The sequence below is a fragment of the Notechis scutatus genome, chromosome 5 (genome assembly GCF_049901735.1).
Source record: "Notechis scutatus isolate UNSWTSFEM ecotype Mainland chromosome 5, rNotScu1.2, whole genome shotgun sequence".
Classification (NCBI taxonomy): Eukaryota; Metazoa; Chordata; class Lepidosauria; order Squamata; family Elapidae; genus Notechis; species Notechis scutatus.
Window position 1 is genome coordinate 5,290,091 of NC_142013.1, and position 16,730 is coordinate 5,306,820.

At 44.5% G+C, this 16,730-nt stretch overlaps 1 protein-coding gene across 9 annotated transcripts in view; it reads right to left on the bottom strand.

Annotated features, from left to right (window-relative positions):
- Window positions 1–16,730, bottom strand: part of TENM4 (teneurin transmembrane protein 4) — a 559,913-nt gene that overhangs the window by 88,686 nt on the left and 454,497 nt on the right. For all 9 annotated transcript variants that reach the window (XM_087966004.1, XM_087966003.1, XM_087966002.1 and 6 more), the window contains 2 exons: window positions 10,089–10,190; window positions 6,613–6,807 (listed from right to left, as the gene is read on the bottom strand). In XM_087966004.1, coding sequence (XP_087822130.1) covers window positions 6,613–6,807; window positions 10,089–10,190 — 297 coding nt within the window. The remainder of the gene's footprint in view (window positions 1–6,612; window positions 6,808–10,088; window positions 10,191–16,730) is intronic.

Below are 16,730 nucleotides of genomic sequence, written 5' to 3' on the forward strand. Positions count from 1 at the left end.
TGTTTGAGTAGAGTAGACTAGAGTGGAGTGGAATGGAATGGAATAGAATAGAATAGAATTCTTTATTGCCCAAGTGTGATTGGACACAAAAGGAATTTGTCTCCAGTGCATAAGGTCTTAGTGTACATACAAGCAACAAATGATAAATCATGATTATAATCATAAAATACACTTATCATAAATCATAAGATACAACACTCAGTGGTAGTCATAGGATACTAAGTAAGCAATCAACATAAATCATACTAAGATATTAAATGCAGGCAGTCCTCAACTTACGACCACAGTTGAGCTGAAAAATTTACATTGCTACGTGAGAAATTTAAGTGAGTTTGCTCTATTTTACGACTTTTCTCGCCAAGTTTGTTAAATGAAATCACTGCAGTTCTTACATTAATAACACGTTTGTTAAGTGAATCTGGTTTTCCCATTGATGGAAAGGAAAGGAAGGAAAGGGAAAGGAAAGGAAAGGAAAGGAAAGGAAAGGAAGGGAAAGGAAAGAGATGGAAAGAAAAGGAAAAGAAAGGAAAGGAAGGGAAGAGATGGAAAGGAAAGGAAAGGAAAGGAAAGGAAAGGAAAGAAAAGGAAGGGAAGAGATGGAAAGGAAAGGAAAAGAAAGGAAAGGAAGGGAAGAGATGGAAAGGAAAGGAAAGGAAAGGAAAGGAAAGGAAAGGAAAGGAAGGGAAGGGAAAGGAAAGGAAAGGAAAGGAAAGAGATGGAAAGGAAAGGAAAAGAAAGGAAAGGAAGGGAAGAGATGGAAAGGAAAGGAAAGGAAAGGAAAAGGAAAGGAAAGGAAAGGAAAGGAAAGGAAGGGAAGGGAAGGGAAGAGATGGAAAGGAAAGGAAAGGAAAGGAAAGGGAAGAGATGGAAAGGAAAGGAAGGGAAGGGAAAGGAAAGGAAAGGAAAGAGATGGAAAGGAAAGGAAAGGAAAGGAAAGGAAAGGAAAGGAAAGGAAAGGAAAGGAAAGGAAAGGAAAGGAAAGGAAGGAACAAGCTGGGGTGGCATAATGGTTAGAAGGCAGAACTGCAAGCTAATTCAGCTCACTGCCAGGAGTTCGATCCTGACCGGTTCAAGGTTAACTCAACCTTCTATCTTTCCGAGGTCAGAAGGACTCCGATTGTTGGGGGGGCAACATGCTGACTCTCTAAACTGGTCAGAGAGGGTTGTGAAGCACCGTGAAGTGGTATATAAGTCGAAGGGCTATTGGTAATGCTATCCTTTCGCAGATGGGCTGTTCAGGCCCTCTGGAGAGGCATGCAGAGATGCCGTTAATGTGCCAACTCTTCCCCTCTCTTAGGACCATCCCCGAGGCAAGGAGGCTGGCTTTATCAATCTCGGGCACCATGGCATCCTTTTAGAGGCCTGGCAGCTTCCACCTCCTTTTTCTCCCCCTTCCCCCACCCTCTCGTTCAAGGAGCAAACAGGGGGAAAAAAGAGTTGGAAGCGTATTGCCAGTCCCCGAAGTGCTTAGCAGATGGTTCAGTCGTGGAGAACAAAGATTGCCGGATAAGTGACAGGGGGCTACTGGGATGCAATTAATCATTCCTGCCCGAAGAAGAAGGCCCACGGAGGGGAAAAGGGAGTTGTAAGGGGGTCTCCATCACAGAAGGCAGAACGCTCTGCTAGCTCAGCGTTAACGGCGCAGGTAAGGACATGCCATTCATCATAAAGCCAGGGCTATTTTTCATGTCCAAACGAGCCCTTTCATGAGACGGGCTGCACAATGGCGCCTTTAATTTTGCTCGCTGGCCTGGATTTCTTAAATGCTCTGCTCTATCTATCTATCTATCTATCTATCTATCTATCTATCTATCTATCTATCTTCTATTTTTCTTTCTTTCTTTTCCTTCCTTTCTCCTTGCCAGCCTCCCTTCTTTCTTTCCTTCCTCCTTGTTCCATTTTCTTTCCTTCTTTTTCTTTCATTCCTTCCCTTCCCTTCCTTGTTTCCTTTATTCCTTCCCTCTTTCTTTCTCTCTTTCCTTCCTTCCCCTGCCTTCCTTTTTTCTTTCCTTTCTTTTCCTTCCTTCCCATTCCTTATTTTCCGTAACTTCCTCCTTTTTTCCTTTCTTCCTTCCCCCGCCTTCCTTTCTTCTTCCTTGCTTTTCTTCTTGTTCCATTTATTCCTTCCTGCTTTCCTTCTTTTTCTTTCATTCCTTTCTTCTTTCTTTCCTTGTTTTCTTTATTCCTTCTTTCTTTCCCTTTCTCTATCTTTCCTTCCTTCCTCTACCTTCTTTCTTTCTTTCCTCTTCCTTTCTTCCTTTCCCTTTCCTTCCTTCCTTCCCATTTCTTCTTTTTCTTTCCTAACTTCTTCGTTCCTCGTTTTCTCTTTCCTTTTTCCTTCTTTCCTCCCTTCTTCTCCTTCTCTTTGTTGCAAATACTTTCAACTCTCTCTCTCCCACTCTCTGTAGTTCTCTCCCCGTCTCCCCATTTTTTCTTCAAAGAGAATAATATACTTCAAAATCCCACCACTCAGCCAGTTTTTCATGGCCCAGCCCTGAAATACCCAATTTTTGGACTTCTTCCCATGAATGGGTGATGTCGCTCCACAGCAGAAGTTACGACTGTTGGCACAATCCACTGAGAATATATGAATGCCAAGCCAACTAAAGTGAATGGGGGACTCCAAAAACTCCTTGTGGCTTTTATTCATTGCGGGAACTGCACTGAAGAACCACCCAGGAATGGGGCTCTAAATTTGCAGCATCACAGAGACCTTCAAGGATGGGTAAAAGCCAATGGAAAGGATCTCAGGAACAAAACACTTTTTTATTTCGGGGGAGATTAAAAAAAAAAAAAAGACAAATCAGGAGGAACATGACTAAACTTCCTAAAATCGGGGTGAGAATCAGCACAGCAAGCTTTTATTCTTTATCGAAAATTCAGACTATTCGGACAGTGTATGCCAAGACAGAAAACAATAGGCCCTGAAATACAGAATGGAACTCGGACCTATATAAATTTGTCTTTACGCAAAGAGAGTGCAAAATAATGGCTAGTTATTTGCACGCGGGCAAAAGGGGAACCAGGTTTCAGCACTCGTCCAAACTATGATCTAACCCAGAGGTGTCCGACCTCAGCAACTTTAAGAGTTTTACAAATGCAGGATGTTGCAGGATCCAATCTGGGTCGGTTACACCTGGATGAGAGGTTTTACCTTCCAAGTTTTTGGTCTCATGCAGGAGAACTTCTCTCTCATCAGTGTGTGTTTTGCGTTGTTCTTTGTGTGGTATTTACACAATGCCTGTTGTGTGTGTGGCTTTTTAGTTGTTGACTGGCTGGCTATTAAGATGGAGTTTGGGGGCAACAAAGACACTGCTTTAAAAAATTTCAAGAAGGAGAATTCTGGCTCGTTCAGGTTTTGTTTTTACAAATACGAGCCAAGGGAGGGAAAAAAACTCATGATGCAATTAATATTTTTTTTAAACTTAATATTGCAGGGACTAAATAGAGTGCACTCCGTAAAACTGGAAACATACTGAATTAATAAAAAGAAGGAAAGTGTATTGCCTGTCCCTCCTCTAAAGGAAAAACATAACGTTTGTAAAGTATTTGAAATCAACATTACAGAAGGATTTACAGAGGAACAGACTTGAATAAATGTCCCATGTAGCAGTCTTTGTGCACTCTTTCAGCATTAATTTCCTCTCAGCGGAACAGCTCTTACACCTAGTGTAAAAGATTCAAGCACAGAGGGAAAGATACTTCAGTCAACAAGTTGTATGGAAAAGCTTGGCTTGCTTTTAAAAAAATTTGGGCTTCTGGCCAAGTAACATTGAGTTTCTATTTATTTAAAGCTCTCGACTTGGCTTGTATTGCCTCAAGAGGCTTACCAAGCAGTCGAGAAATAAGACATGTAAATAAAATTACAGCAAAACCAGGAAAGAATCGTAATTAAGTTCAGCGTCGTAGGTACCTTTTTAAAAAAAAGAAAAAGCTAATGACAGATGAAGCAGCAGAAAACATGCTTTTCGCCAATTCTTATGAAATGAGGTCGAGAAATAACTTCCCTAACTAGAGTCCAACCTTGAAGTGAGAGAATACAGGTAGTCTTTGACTTACAACCGTTCGTTTAGTGACCGTTTGAAATTACAACGGCCCTGAAAAGAGGGACTTAGGACCAGGGGTGGGATTAAAAAAAATCCCAGCCACCGGTTCGCTGCCCGGTGGCTGGGTAGGTGTGGCCATGGTGGGCGTGGCCTATCGGAGGGCTGTTTTTTTGCCTTCCCTGGGGTCTGGAGGCTTCCCTTGAGCCTCTGGGACAGTCTGGAGGCCCTCTGGAGGGGAGGGGTGGGAGGGGCCAGCCAGTCGGTTTCACTACTGGTTCATTGAACCAGATTATAAATTTAACACCTGGTTCGGCAGAACCGGTCCAAACCGGAAGAATCCCACCCCTGCTTATGACCGTTTTTCAGATGGCTGCTTCAGCATTCCTGTGTCATATGTGATTTACATTCGGACGCTTGGCAACTGATGTTGTGGTTCACCAGCAGCCGGTGCCGACGGCAGCGGAATTGGACAGTGGGGAAGAACGGGGACCAGTCAGGGAGTCTGGAGAGGATTCAGACAAGGGTCCTGCGTCCGATGCAGAGATGGGGCCAGGGCCATCTGGGAGTGGGGTGCTGCCTACGGAGCCTCCAGAGTCCGGCAGCAGTGAGGAAGAGGAACAAGGGGAGCCTGTTTCCAGTGCGCGTATGCACAGAGCTGTTAGAAGGCAAGAGCAGCTAAGAGAAAAGGGGCGACTCGGGAGTAAGGCTGGGAGGGGATTGCCCCTCCCATAAGGTATAAAGGTCAGGCCAAGATGACAAAACCTTTGCAGGAAGCAAAGTCGTTCGATCGGTTCAGAATCATTCTGGAAGCTCTTTGTACTTCGGTTGGGTTTTCTTTGGACTTCGGTCGGTTTCTTTTCTAGTTCGCTTGATACTTCTGTTTTTGGCAGCACTTCACAGAACTGAAAGGTGTGTGCTTATCTCGGGGGATTGTTTTGAGATTAATTCCGGCTGGGAATGAAAACAATTCCCAGCGTTGCAAGAAAATAAGTCTTGTTTTTAAAATCAGTGTGCGCGCAATTACAGTTTAGGAAGCCTGGGTCAGAAAAAAATTGACTCGTCTTTACGACGGTTGCAGTGTCCTGGAGTCACATGATTCCACTTAGAGAGGGCTGTAAAGCACCGTAAAGCAGTATATATACAAGCAGTATATAAGTCTAAGTGCTATTGCTACTGCAAGGGACTCTGTGCTAGTCAACTGCAGAAAAAGAAAGGAAACAAAAAACCCACTTTCAGATAACCTTAAGAAAAAAAAAAACCCCAGTTTATTCTAAAGTAGAAATGACGGCAGATGGACGGAGAGCTATTTCAGACCGCATTAAAAGCTTCCATTTGGCAAAAGCTGCTGGCGGAGAAGCAAAGAGAGAAGGATTGATTGATTGATTATTCATATCCATATCTAATTTACTTAGGTCTCTCGGTATTTGGGGTTTGTGTAACTTTGGTGAGTCTACGCTGGCAGGATTGATGTGTGTATCCTGTCTCCTGGGAGGCCCTTAAAAAAAATAAAAATAAATGAAAAATGCTGCTATCCCTGCTATGCTGCTATACAAGGTTAGACACACTTAAATTCATCAATTACGTCTAATGCTGGTTACAATAGGAACTGAAGTAATTGGGGCATCCATAATTTTGATGACAAGGGAAATGGCGCAGGAGGGGAGGGGCTGCCAGGTTTTTTAGGAGCAACATTACACAGCCAGAAGCGGTGTCAAAGGACAACGACACGGTGGAGCAGCGTAAAAATCACAGGATCACCTCTGGCATCTTCAGTTAAGAAAGGAAAAGAAGAAAAGGGAAAAGGGAAAGGAAAGGATAGGGTAGGACAGGTTAGAATAGAACAGAATGGAATGGAATGGAATAAAATGGAATGGAATAAAATGGAATGGAATGAAATGGAATGGAATGGAATGGAGTGGAGTGGAGTGGAGTGGAGTGGAGTGGAGTGGAGTAGAGTAGAGTAGAGTAGAGTAGAGTAGAGTAGAGTAGAGTAGAGTAGAAGAGACGAGAAGAGAAGAGAAGAGAAGAGAAGAGAAGAGAAGAGAAGAGAGATATACAGGACAGGACAGATAGAATAGGTATACAGGATAGTGTAGTGTAGTGTAGTGTAGTGTAGGGTAGGGTAGGGTAGGGTAGGGTAGGGTAGGATAGGATAGGATAGGAATATAGGACAGGAAGAAAGGAAGGAAGGAAGGATTTCTGACAGTCCTTGCCAGATTCCCACCAAGAAATTCAATGGGGAAGCCTGCAGGAAGTCGGAAGTTTCTCCTACTCTACTTGCTTTTTCACCTACCTTCATTCCTTCTGTTCCTCTGTTTGGGTAAGGTGATATCTCTGAAACGATGACCCCACTGGCTGGGGAATTCTGGGAGTTGACATCTATCCGTCTTAAAAGTTGCCACGGTTGAGAAACATTGCTCTAAGCCAGGGTTACCCACTAGGTGGCTCCTCTCGCCAAAATTCCGCCAGAACCGACCATACCAAGTGAATCGAAGAAATGTCTGGCATTCTGAAATTTATCTAACCGTGGGGAAAGCACCCCATGGAATCTTAAAAGGGAATTTACCTTCTTCACAACTCTCTCCCTTGTAGCCCGGGTTACAAATGCAGGTTCCCATGATGCATGTCCCGTGGCTGTTGCAAGAAACGTCGACACACTGATTGGTCGGGACGTCGCACTCGGCTCCTTTCCACCCGCTGTGACATAAGCAACGTCCTTTCATGTATTGTCCGTTCCCGCTGCACAACACTGGGCAAGACGCTGGGAAGGAAGAAGACAACGCCAAAGAGGGTCATGAGACAACACAATCAATGTTGGTCGACAGCTTAAGGAGATCACCAAGATCAGATACAATGGGAGGGGATTTAAAATGGATTACAGCTAGTGTTCAACTTACCACTACTGTTGTGGTTCGCCAGCAGCCTGTGCCGGACAATGGGGAAGAACAGGGACCAGTCCAGGAGTCTGGGGAGGACTCGGACGAGGGTCCTGCGTCCGATACAGAGATGGAGCCAGGACCGTCTGGGAGTGGGGTGCTGACTCCAGAGCCTCCGGACTCTGGCAGCAGCGAGGCAGAGGAACAAGGGGAGCCTGTTCCCAGTGTGCATGTGCGCAGAGCTGCCAGAAGGCAAGAGCAGCTAAGACAAAAGGGGCGACGCGGGAGTAAGGCTTGGAGGTGATTGCCCCGCCCATAAGTTATAAAGGAAGTACAAAGGTAGGAAAACCTTTGCAGGAAGCAACGTCGTTCACTCTGATTGGTTTGGACTCTTGAAAACTCCATGGTGAATTTGTTCTCTGTTTGGTTTTGGAAAGACTTAATTGGGATTTTAGTCATTGGCAGCACTTCAAGTCAGATAAAGGTGCGTTCTTATCAGACGCCTCCCGAAGAACTTTGGCAGATATCCCTGGGACTAATAATAACCAGTTAAGACTCATTTTGGGATGTGAATGACGAAAATTCACAGCCATTGAACTAAAATAAAAGAGTTTGGGGTTTTATATGAGTTTGTTGATGTCTCAGGAAGCCGTGGTCAGAACAACTACAGTGGAGCCTTGGGTTGTGACCGTAATCCATTCCCAGACTCCGGTCACGACCTGATTTGGTCATGTCCGGAAGCACGACCGACTGTGCATGCGCACAGTATTAAAAAAAAAATGGCGCTGAAGTTGAAATCGGTGTGGAAAAGGGAATCTTTCCATGCCGATTTTGTTTGCCACCCGATTCTTGAATTGTGACCTGATTCAAAAATCGGGCGGAATTTTTTGTTCGCCACCCAATTTGTTCACAAACAGGAGCGTTTGCGACCCAAGGTTCAGGTTCCACTGTATAACAGAGCACAACAGTTCCGTTGCTAAGTGAAACTTTTATTAAATGAACTTAATACAGGTAGTTCTCAAGTTATGATCACAACTGATCCCCCAATTCCTGTCGTTAAGTGAGACTTTGTTAAGTGAGTTTTGCCCCATTTTATTACCACACTTGCCACACTTATTTAAGAGAATCACTGCAGGTCAGTAATGTGGTTTTTACATGAGTCTTTTTTCTTTTGTCTACCAATCTTTTTTCTTTTTTGTTATTGGTAGTGCTGGATGTATGTATGCTTTTTTTTTTTTGCTTCTTTTTCTGTTTTGTATTTTTACTTTTTATGAGAAAATAAAATAAATCTATTTACAGAAGCCAATAAACAAAGAAATCTCTCTGCCTAGCAGCCTTTCATGCTTCGGTTTGGGGAGACCCCAAGGAAAGGGCCTGCTTTTTACATGGCGGGGGCCAGACTATCCATAAAGGAAAGAGTTTTTTAAGATTTTAGAATATAATTTAGAATAGAATAGACCTGGAAAGAGACCTTGGAGGTCTTCTAGTCTAGCCCCCTGCTCAAGCAGGAGATTCTATACCAATGGTAGGATTCAAACGTTTTTTACTACCGGTTCTGTGGGCGTGGCTTGGTGGGCGTGGCGGGGGAAGTATATACTGCAAAATCCCCATTCCCTCCTCCACCCCATTAACCTGCTTTCCAGCTCCGTTCTCCTGTGCAGGGAAACCAAAGGAGACCCAGCCAATCAGCTGGGACTCGGGAGGCGGAGAATAGAGGGGAGGCGGGGCCAGTCAGAGGTGGTATTTGCCGGTTCTCCGAACTACTCAAAATTTCCGCTACCGGTTCTCCAGAACTGGTCAGAACCCGCTGAATACCCACCTCTGTCCTATAACATCTCAGACAAGTGGCTGACCAGTCTCTTCTGAAAAACCTCCAGTGAGGAAGCACCCACAATGTCTGAAGGGGAGCTGTTCCATGGGTTAATTGTCCTCACTGTTAGAACTTAAGTTGGGTTAACCCTGAGAGGAAGATAACCCCTCAGGCTTAAGTCAGGGAGAGGAGATGCTTAGAGGCCACTTTAATGGCTGAGGTCTGAGGTCATTGGCTATTGCCAGGGCAGGCTCTTCCTTCAAAAGACAAATGCTTTTTGATGGTTATTTTAACCTCCCTGTTTGCACACCTGTGGTTGCCAAAAAGAAGGGGAGGGGGAAATGGAGAGGATGGGGGAATTCTGGGCATTGAAATCCAGACAGCTTAAAATTACTAAGGGACATTAAGGAACTCTGACAGCAATGGCACTTTGACTTATATACGGCTTCATAGCGCTTTACATTGGTCTATTGTCCCCAATGATCTGGGTCCTCAGTTTTCCGACCTTGGAAGGATGGAAGGCTGAGTTAACCTCGAGCTGGTCAGGGTTGAACTGCTGGCAGTGGACAGAATTAGCCTGCAATGCTGCACTCTGACCACTGCACCACCATGGCTTTGATATTCAAAAGATTCCTTTATTAGGAGAGCCAGACAGCCCCAGCAAAAACGTTTCTCTCTCAACGCCGGCTAACATGTCTGGCCAGCTGGAAGATGAATACATCTATTCTGCCATATCTATTCATCTGCGCCCCCGCCTTTTATCCCCAGGGCTAGGGTGCGATTCGCTAGCAGCAGTGGTTCTTCCTCCCCAAGGACCGGCCTATAGATTTCCACTGCTCTCCTCTCCTCTGCCTTCTGCACATCCGTGCATCAGGCACTGGACCCAGCTGTTCCTCCTCTTCCTCATCAGCCACCTCCACACTTGAGGGATATTGACTCTCCATCTGAGGGCTGATGGGTGGCCCAGGGTCCTCCTCTGTCTCTTTCTCTCTACCAGCTCCATTCCCTCTTCCCCCTCAGAACTGCCAGGTTGCCTTGATGCTGACCCTGACTACCACACCTCCTCCTCCTCCTCCTCCTCCTCCGATTCGGCTGCTGAAGCGGCTGGCGGCCAACAGGCTGGGTTCACACAATGCACCAAACCACACGGACTGAGATTAAAAGTAACGAAACTTAGCAGGGCATGTCAAGCTGTATCTGAACTCGTCTTGAGACAGAACTTCGTGTAGAATGGAGGGATGGATACTTCACCTCGTTCATTTGCTCAGACAGTGCCTGAAACAAAACTCCCAAATTTGTTTAGGGCCTCCTTCTGTGTCAATAATTTTGTGAACAACAACAAAGTTAAGTCTGTACCTCGTCCACAATCAGGCCCCAAAAATCCGAGGAAACAATGGCATGTTCCGGAAATGCAGTCCCCGTTTCCGTAACAGTTGCTGGGACAGTTCTCCACCGATTCTACGGAAAGAAGAAAAGAGAAAAAGTGAAGATAACGTAGAACGGGGCAAAGTTAAACCTCAAAGGGCATTCGCCGATGGGACAGAGGCATTGGCAATCCAATCGTCCTTCTCACGTCAGCCTCCCCTTGACTGGATTGCTGTAACTGACTCGATGTGGGACTGCCCTTGAAGACTACACAGGAACTTCATCAGAGGGTACAAAACTTTAGCTGGTATAAAGCCTGAGCACTAACAGAAGAAGGACTTCGTTTTGTCAGGTCCTGAGTTTGCTTCTAGGCTGTGGGAGGAGGCATGGCAGAAGGCATAGGCAGAGTTAAAAGAGGCATCAGCTTAGAATTCCTACATAGTCACAAGCATACGAAGTCCAATCCCCCTTGAATTCTGTGGACCATTATCCAAATCCAAGCAGACGCTAATTGTTAATTGAGAAGATTTCTGAGCATAGGCCATTTAGCAATAAATCAGCTGAATTGGACCTTCTGTGTGGACCTGGTCTCCCGTGCCCGACAGATATGCAATGGTAGTAATACATAAAGTCCTATATAATTTTGGTAATAAGTATCTACAAAATCACTTGCAACCAAGTAGAATCTTCCCCGGTCAGATTTGGGCTTAGGATCCCTAACTTCCTGCAAGGTGTTCTGGAGGAGATTCGGAACTTGGGTTTGTTGTGAAATGCTTTGCGCTCTCCTGAGCTTTCTTGCAGATGTTTCATGACCCAACTAGGTAGCGTCATCAGTCTAGAAGGAGTGCAGTGTTTGATCTCTCTTTATATACCAGTGTTTTGCTCTGTTAGTGTTAATTAGCTTGTAGTTTACTGTTTGATTGTTTGTCTGAGTTGATTTATTAAGAGTGTCCCACCTAGGGAATCACTTACCCTCAGAATTAAGATCAGAAAAATACACTTAGAACACTTAAAAAGATCTGGTTGTTTAAGCAAGCAATTGAGGATTTAGAAAGGATTAAGTTCCTGAGGCGTACACGGGCACTATTTGTTTTAATTTGCTTCACGGTGTCACAGATGCCGAATTGATTATGGATTGTATACTGTGAACTTTTATTGATTGGATGTGCTGTATCGCTTTTGGTGAGCTCTCAGATTTGCCTGAATGACGGACTATTTCCTTAAATTAACATTTTTCAATAGCATAAAACAGACTTTTAAAACAAACTGTTTCATTCTTAAAACGGTTTGATAAATGTATTGCTTTCAAAACGTATTTTATATATATATATATATATATATATATATATATATATATATATATATATATATATATATATATATAGTGTTAAAATATGTGTTGATGTTTTTTGATTCTTTTGGTATTCCTTCCCCCCCTATTTTTTTCTGGAGGGAAAAAAAACAATAGAAACCTGTTTCAGATTTTGGAAAGCATTGTATTTCTATTTACTTTGAGAGAAAACAAAAATAAGGATAACAGATAACCAAAACGTATATCTGAGAAGTCAACAGATTACAACATTTATGCAGTTCATAATTAATATGTTGTTTTATTTCAGCAATCTCAACTTTCCACTAAATAATAATATTAATAATATATTATTATTAATTTGAGGAAGGAATATATCTTTAAAAATGGGTACCTATAAAACTATGCATTATTTCATATACTGTAAAAACTCTGTGAAATGCAATCTTAACTGACTATTTGCAAGATTGAGAGGAAAGGACGCATCATGGTGATCACCATCCAACATAGAGAGAAAGCTTATGATGACAATTGGGACCAGGTTGCCTGTCATTGAGTGAAACAGTTGTTAAGCAAGACATCCATGACTACTTTGCTCAACAGTGGTAATACCAGCTCTCCCAGTTGCGGTCATTAAGCAGAGGGAGTGAAAGAGCTACGTGTGAAAAGGAAACTCATACCCTGGGTTGGAGAAAAGAAGGGGGTGACATGATAGCAGGGTTCCAACATTTGAGGGGCTGCCCCAAAGAAGAGGGAGTCAAGCTATTCTCCAAAGCCCCTGAAGGCAGGACAAGAAGCAATGGGTGGAAACTCATCAAGGAGAGAAGCAACCTAGAACTAAGGATAAATTTCCTGACTGTGAGAACAATTAAACAGTGGAACAACTTGCCTCCAGAAGTTGTTAATACTGGAAGTTTTTAAGAAGAGATTGGACAGCCATTTGTCCAGAATGGTAGAGGGTTTCCTGCCTGAGCAGGGGGTTGGACTAGAAGACCTCTATGGTCCCTTCCAACTTTGCTATTCTGTTTATTTCCTTTTGGGCTTTTTGATTGTTTCTTTTGAATGGTATGTAGCTGTTGTTTATCTCAGTGTGACTGTTGATGGCCGATTTGTCTCTGTGCCAGGCTTCCAGGAATTATCTAGCATTTTCGGACTTGGCTTGGTCTAAGATGCTCAGAGTCTCCCCACTGAAACCATAGTTATGCACGTCTACATCTACTCCAAGCTTGGCAGATAGGATTCCTGAAAACCCTCCTGAAAGCAGGACAGGAAGGAACGGATGGAAACTAATGAAGGAGAGAACCGACCTGGAACTAAGGAGGAATTTCCTGACAGAATAATCAACCAGTGGAACAAGTTGCCTTCAGAAGTTGTGGGTGCGCCAACACGGAAGGTTTTTAAGAAGAGATTGGACAGCCCTTTGTTTGGAATGGTATAGAGCAGAGGCGTCAAACTCAAGGCCCTTGAAAATAGAGCTCGGGAGGGCCGTGCGCGGTCCTTCCAGGTTCTGTTTTCAGCCGCGACAGCCTCCGGCAGCCCTCTGCCAGCGAAAATGGTGGGGGGCTGCATTGGCAGAGGGCTGCAGGAGGCTGTCGCGGCTGAAAACAGGGCCTGGGGGGGAATCGCACGTGAGGACTCCCTGAGCTCCGTTTTGTCCGGCAGAGGGCTAGCAAAACAAACTAAAAACAAAAGAAATGGAGAAATGTTTCTCTTTTGCATGCAGGAAGGGACAGAAAGGAGAAAGGGAAAGAGAAAGGAAAAGAAGGGAAGTTGGGAAGAGAGCAAGGAAGGAAAAATAAGGAAAGAGGGGAAGGAAGAAGGAAGGAGAATGAAAAGGGAAGTAAATAAGTAAGTACAGAAGAAGGAAGGAAGGAAGGAAGGAAGGAAGGAAGGAAGGAAGGAAGGAAGGAAGGAAGGAAGGAAGGAAGGAGATTATAATGAGAATGAGGGAAGGTCTGAGGGAGGTCCTGCCTTGGCACTTGGCCGCCCCAGGTGCCCCCCGACATGAGTGAAGTCGAGCTGGCCAGGCCCATCCTGACTATGTCCCCCTCCCCGGACCACCGAGGTCAAACATAACCCTCAATGAAATCGAGCTTGACACCCCTGGTATAGAATCTCCTACTTAAGCCAGGGGGTTTGACTAGAAGACCTCCAAGGTCCCTTCCAACTCTGTTACTCTGTTATTCTGAGGCAGGGATAGCGAAGACCCAAGCTTTGTGCCCCCCTCCCTCCATTTTTTGCCTCCCTGGGCCTCAGGGAAGCCTCCTGGGCGAAGCAGTAAGTAAGCGAGAGGAATCCTGGCACAGCTAATCGTAGGAACAGCTGATTGTTGGGAGGGGAAAAAAAGAAATACCTGAAGGAATGACTGGGCAGGGCGAGCGTCAGTTGGACGGGGTGAGTGAGCATCGGGAGGGCGGGGCAAGCGAACAACCGCCGACTGGGTCAGGGGTGTCGCCAGCCAGAAGTTACTACCAGTTCGGCAACCCACGCCAAATCCTTGCTACCGGTTTGCTTGAACCGGTGCAAACCGGCCGAATACCACCACTATTCAAACAGTTGTTAAACAACCAGTCATAAGTCAAGACAAGTCAAGTCAACTGTACAATGCATAATTTTTGCTCGATATTTTTTATTTAACTCCAGACTTCCTCCAAGTATCAATTATTTCTCATATATATATATATATATATATATATATATATATATATATATATATATATATATATATATATATAAAATTTTTAAAGGAGGAAATTGCAAGTTATCACCTACACTATTCTTTAATGGAAACAGCTCTAATGATTCATCCCTGTCTTGGGCTTATTAACATTCCCCCCCACCCTAAAAATCAAATGATTTCTTAAAATATTCATGAAGACAGGATGTATTCTGGTACGCAAGGTTGACAAAAATGACAAAATGGCAAGGCTGCTTTGAAATGTTATTGTTTCTGATCCTCCATAAATATAGCGTACGTTGAATTAAAATGGGATGTAATTACAGACGGGAAGTCTTAATGTTCTTGGGACTCATTTTTCATTGTGACAGGTTAGGAACAGCAACGGTGGGAGAAGAACATCTCCTTATATTTAAGATTTAAAAGTCTTTGATGCAAGCAAACCATAGCTCAAAAATATCTTGCCTCTTACGCAGTACATAAAAGGAAATTGTGATATATTTCATGAAGGTGTCATCAATATATAGTGGGCCTTTCTAAATCATGGATGGGGATGATTTAGGAGAAGGACGGGTCAGGCCTAAAAAGCCTATTTCTTTTGAGTGGTCCCTGGGTGCTCTCAGAGCGTGGTGAGTTTTCTTGCAGACGTTTCATTACCCAACTAGGTCACATCATCAGTGCTAGAAGAGAGTGGGGTTTGTGGAATGGAAGCTCGAGGAGGAGGAGGAGGAAGTGAGGAGGAGGAGGAGGAGAATGACTGTGGGGTCCTTGGTGCTCTCTGAGCTTGGTTGTTTTCTTGCAGGCATTTCATTACCCAACTAGGTCACCTCATCAGTGCTAGAAGAGAGTGGGGTTTGTGGAATGGAAGCTCGAGGAGGAGGAGGAAGTGAGGAGGAGGAGGAGGAGAATGACTGTGGGGTCCTTGGTGCTCTCTGAGCTTGGTTGTTTTCTTGCAGGCATTTCATTACCCAACTAGGTCACATCATCAGTGCTAGAAGAGAGTGGGGTTTGTGGAATGGAAGCTCGAGGAGGAGGAGGAAGTGAGGAGGAGGAGGAGGAGAATGACTGTGGGGTCCTTGGTGCTCTCTGAGCTTGGTTGTTTTCTTGCAGGCATTTCATTACCCAACTAGGTCACATCATCAGTGCTAGAAGAGAGTGGGGTTTGTGGAATGGAAGCTCGAGGAGGAGGAGGAGGAAGTGAGGAGGAGGAGGAGGAGAATGACTGTGGGGTCCTTGGTGCTCTCTGAGCTTGGTTGTTTTCTTGCAGGCATTTCATTACCCAACTAGGTCACCTCATCAGTGCTAGAAGAGAGTGGGGTTTGTGGAATGGAAGCTCGAGGAGGAGGAGGAGGAAGTGAGGAGGAGGAGGAGGAGAATGACTGTGGGGTCCTTGGTGCTCTCTGAGCTTGGTTGTTTTCTTGCAGGCATTTCATTACCCAACTAGGTCACCTCATCAGTGCTAGAAGAGAGTGGGGTTTGTGGAATGGAAGCTCGAGGAGGAGGAGGAAGTGAGGAGGAGGAGGAGGAGAATGACTGTGGGGTCCTTGGTGCTCTCTGAGCTTGGTTGTTTTCTTGCAGGCATTTCATTACCCAACTAGGTAACATCATCAGTGCTAGAAGAGAGTGCGGTTTGAGGAGGAGATAGAGGAGAAGGGGGAGGAGGAGGAAGAGAACGGAGGAGGAGAAAGAGGAAGAGAAAGAGGGGGAAAAGGAAAGGAAGAGGAGAAGGAGGAAGAAAAGCACCTGCAAATCTTTGTTGAACAATAGGAAATTAATCAACTCATGGGACTACCCTCCATAGACTAGACTGAAGTAGCTCAGAATTCCTTATGTTGATATCTTAGAAACATCCTTCATCGCCATGGTTCATTGCCTTCTGTCTTGGCCGTGGTCTGATGCGACTGCAATGGTCCCCACACTGAGTATTTCCTTGGGGAACCTACTTACGAAAAGCTTAAACTCGCTTAAGCTGGCTTCACTGACCTTCACTTCGATTAACTCTTCAACCCAAGAAGCTTTTAAGCTAGACGTGTCAAGGATTCATCTGCCGTTGAAGCACCCTCAACAATCTATTTGCACATAAATGCAAATTGTCAATGGCAGGAAAAGATTTTCCAAATACTAAGCTGACCTCCAGGTCCCCTCAGTATAACTGACATTTGCTTCAGAGATTTATGGCTGTCTTACTTTCAACCCAACCACCTCCTTTTCTCCAAAAATAACCTTAGAATAGCACAATTGTGCTATTTGGCAAGTCAAGGCCTTGCTAATTCTGATCTTACTTTAACATCCTTCTTAAAGCACTCTTGGTCTGACCTGCAAATTACCTATGTGAATTACTTTTTCCTTTGGACAAAAAAACCCACACACACAATTATACATGTTAAAGAGATGGACCAATTGGCTTGATTCCCAATAGACCTTTCCTCTTTTCCTTAATTTTAGAGTAATTATCTATCCACCGGCTGGCTGGATTGGTTAGCAGAAGAGGGACTGTTGCAGAATTGGTTCGTTATTTGTCTACTGGGTAGCATTAGGATTAATTACTAAGGGCTTCTCTTTCTCTCTCGGGTGCCGGGCTGAAGCAATGCTTGTGCCACACTTGTTAGAAGCTGCGATAATGGAGGCGGGGGGAAAACTTATTAAA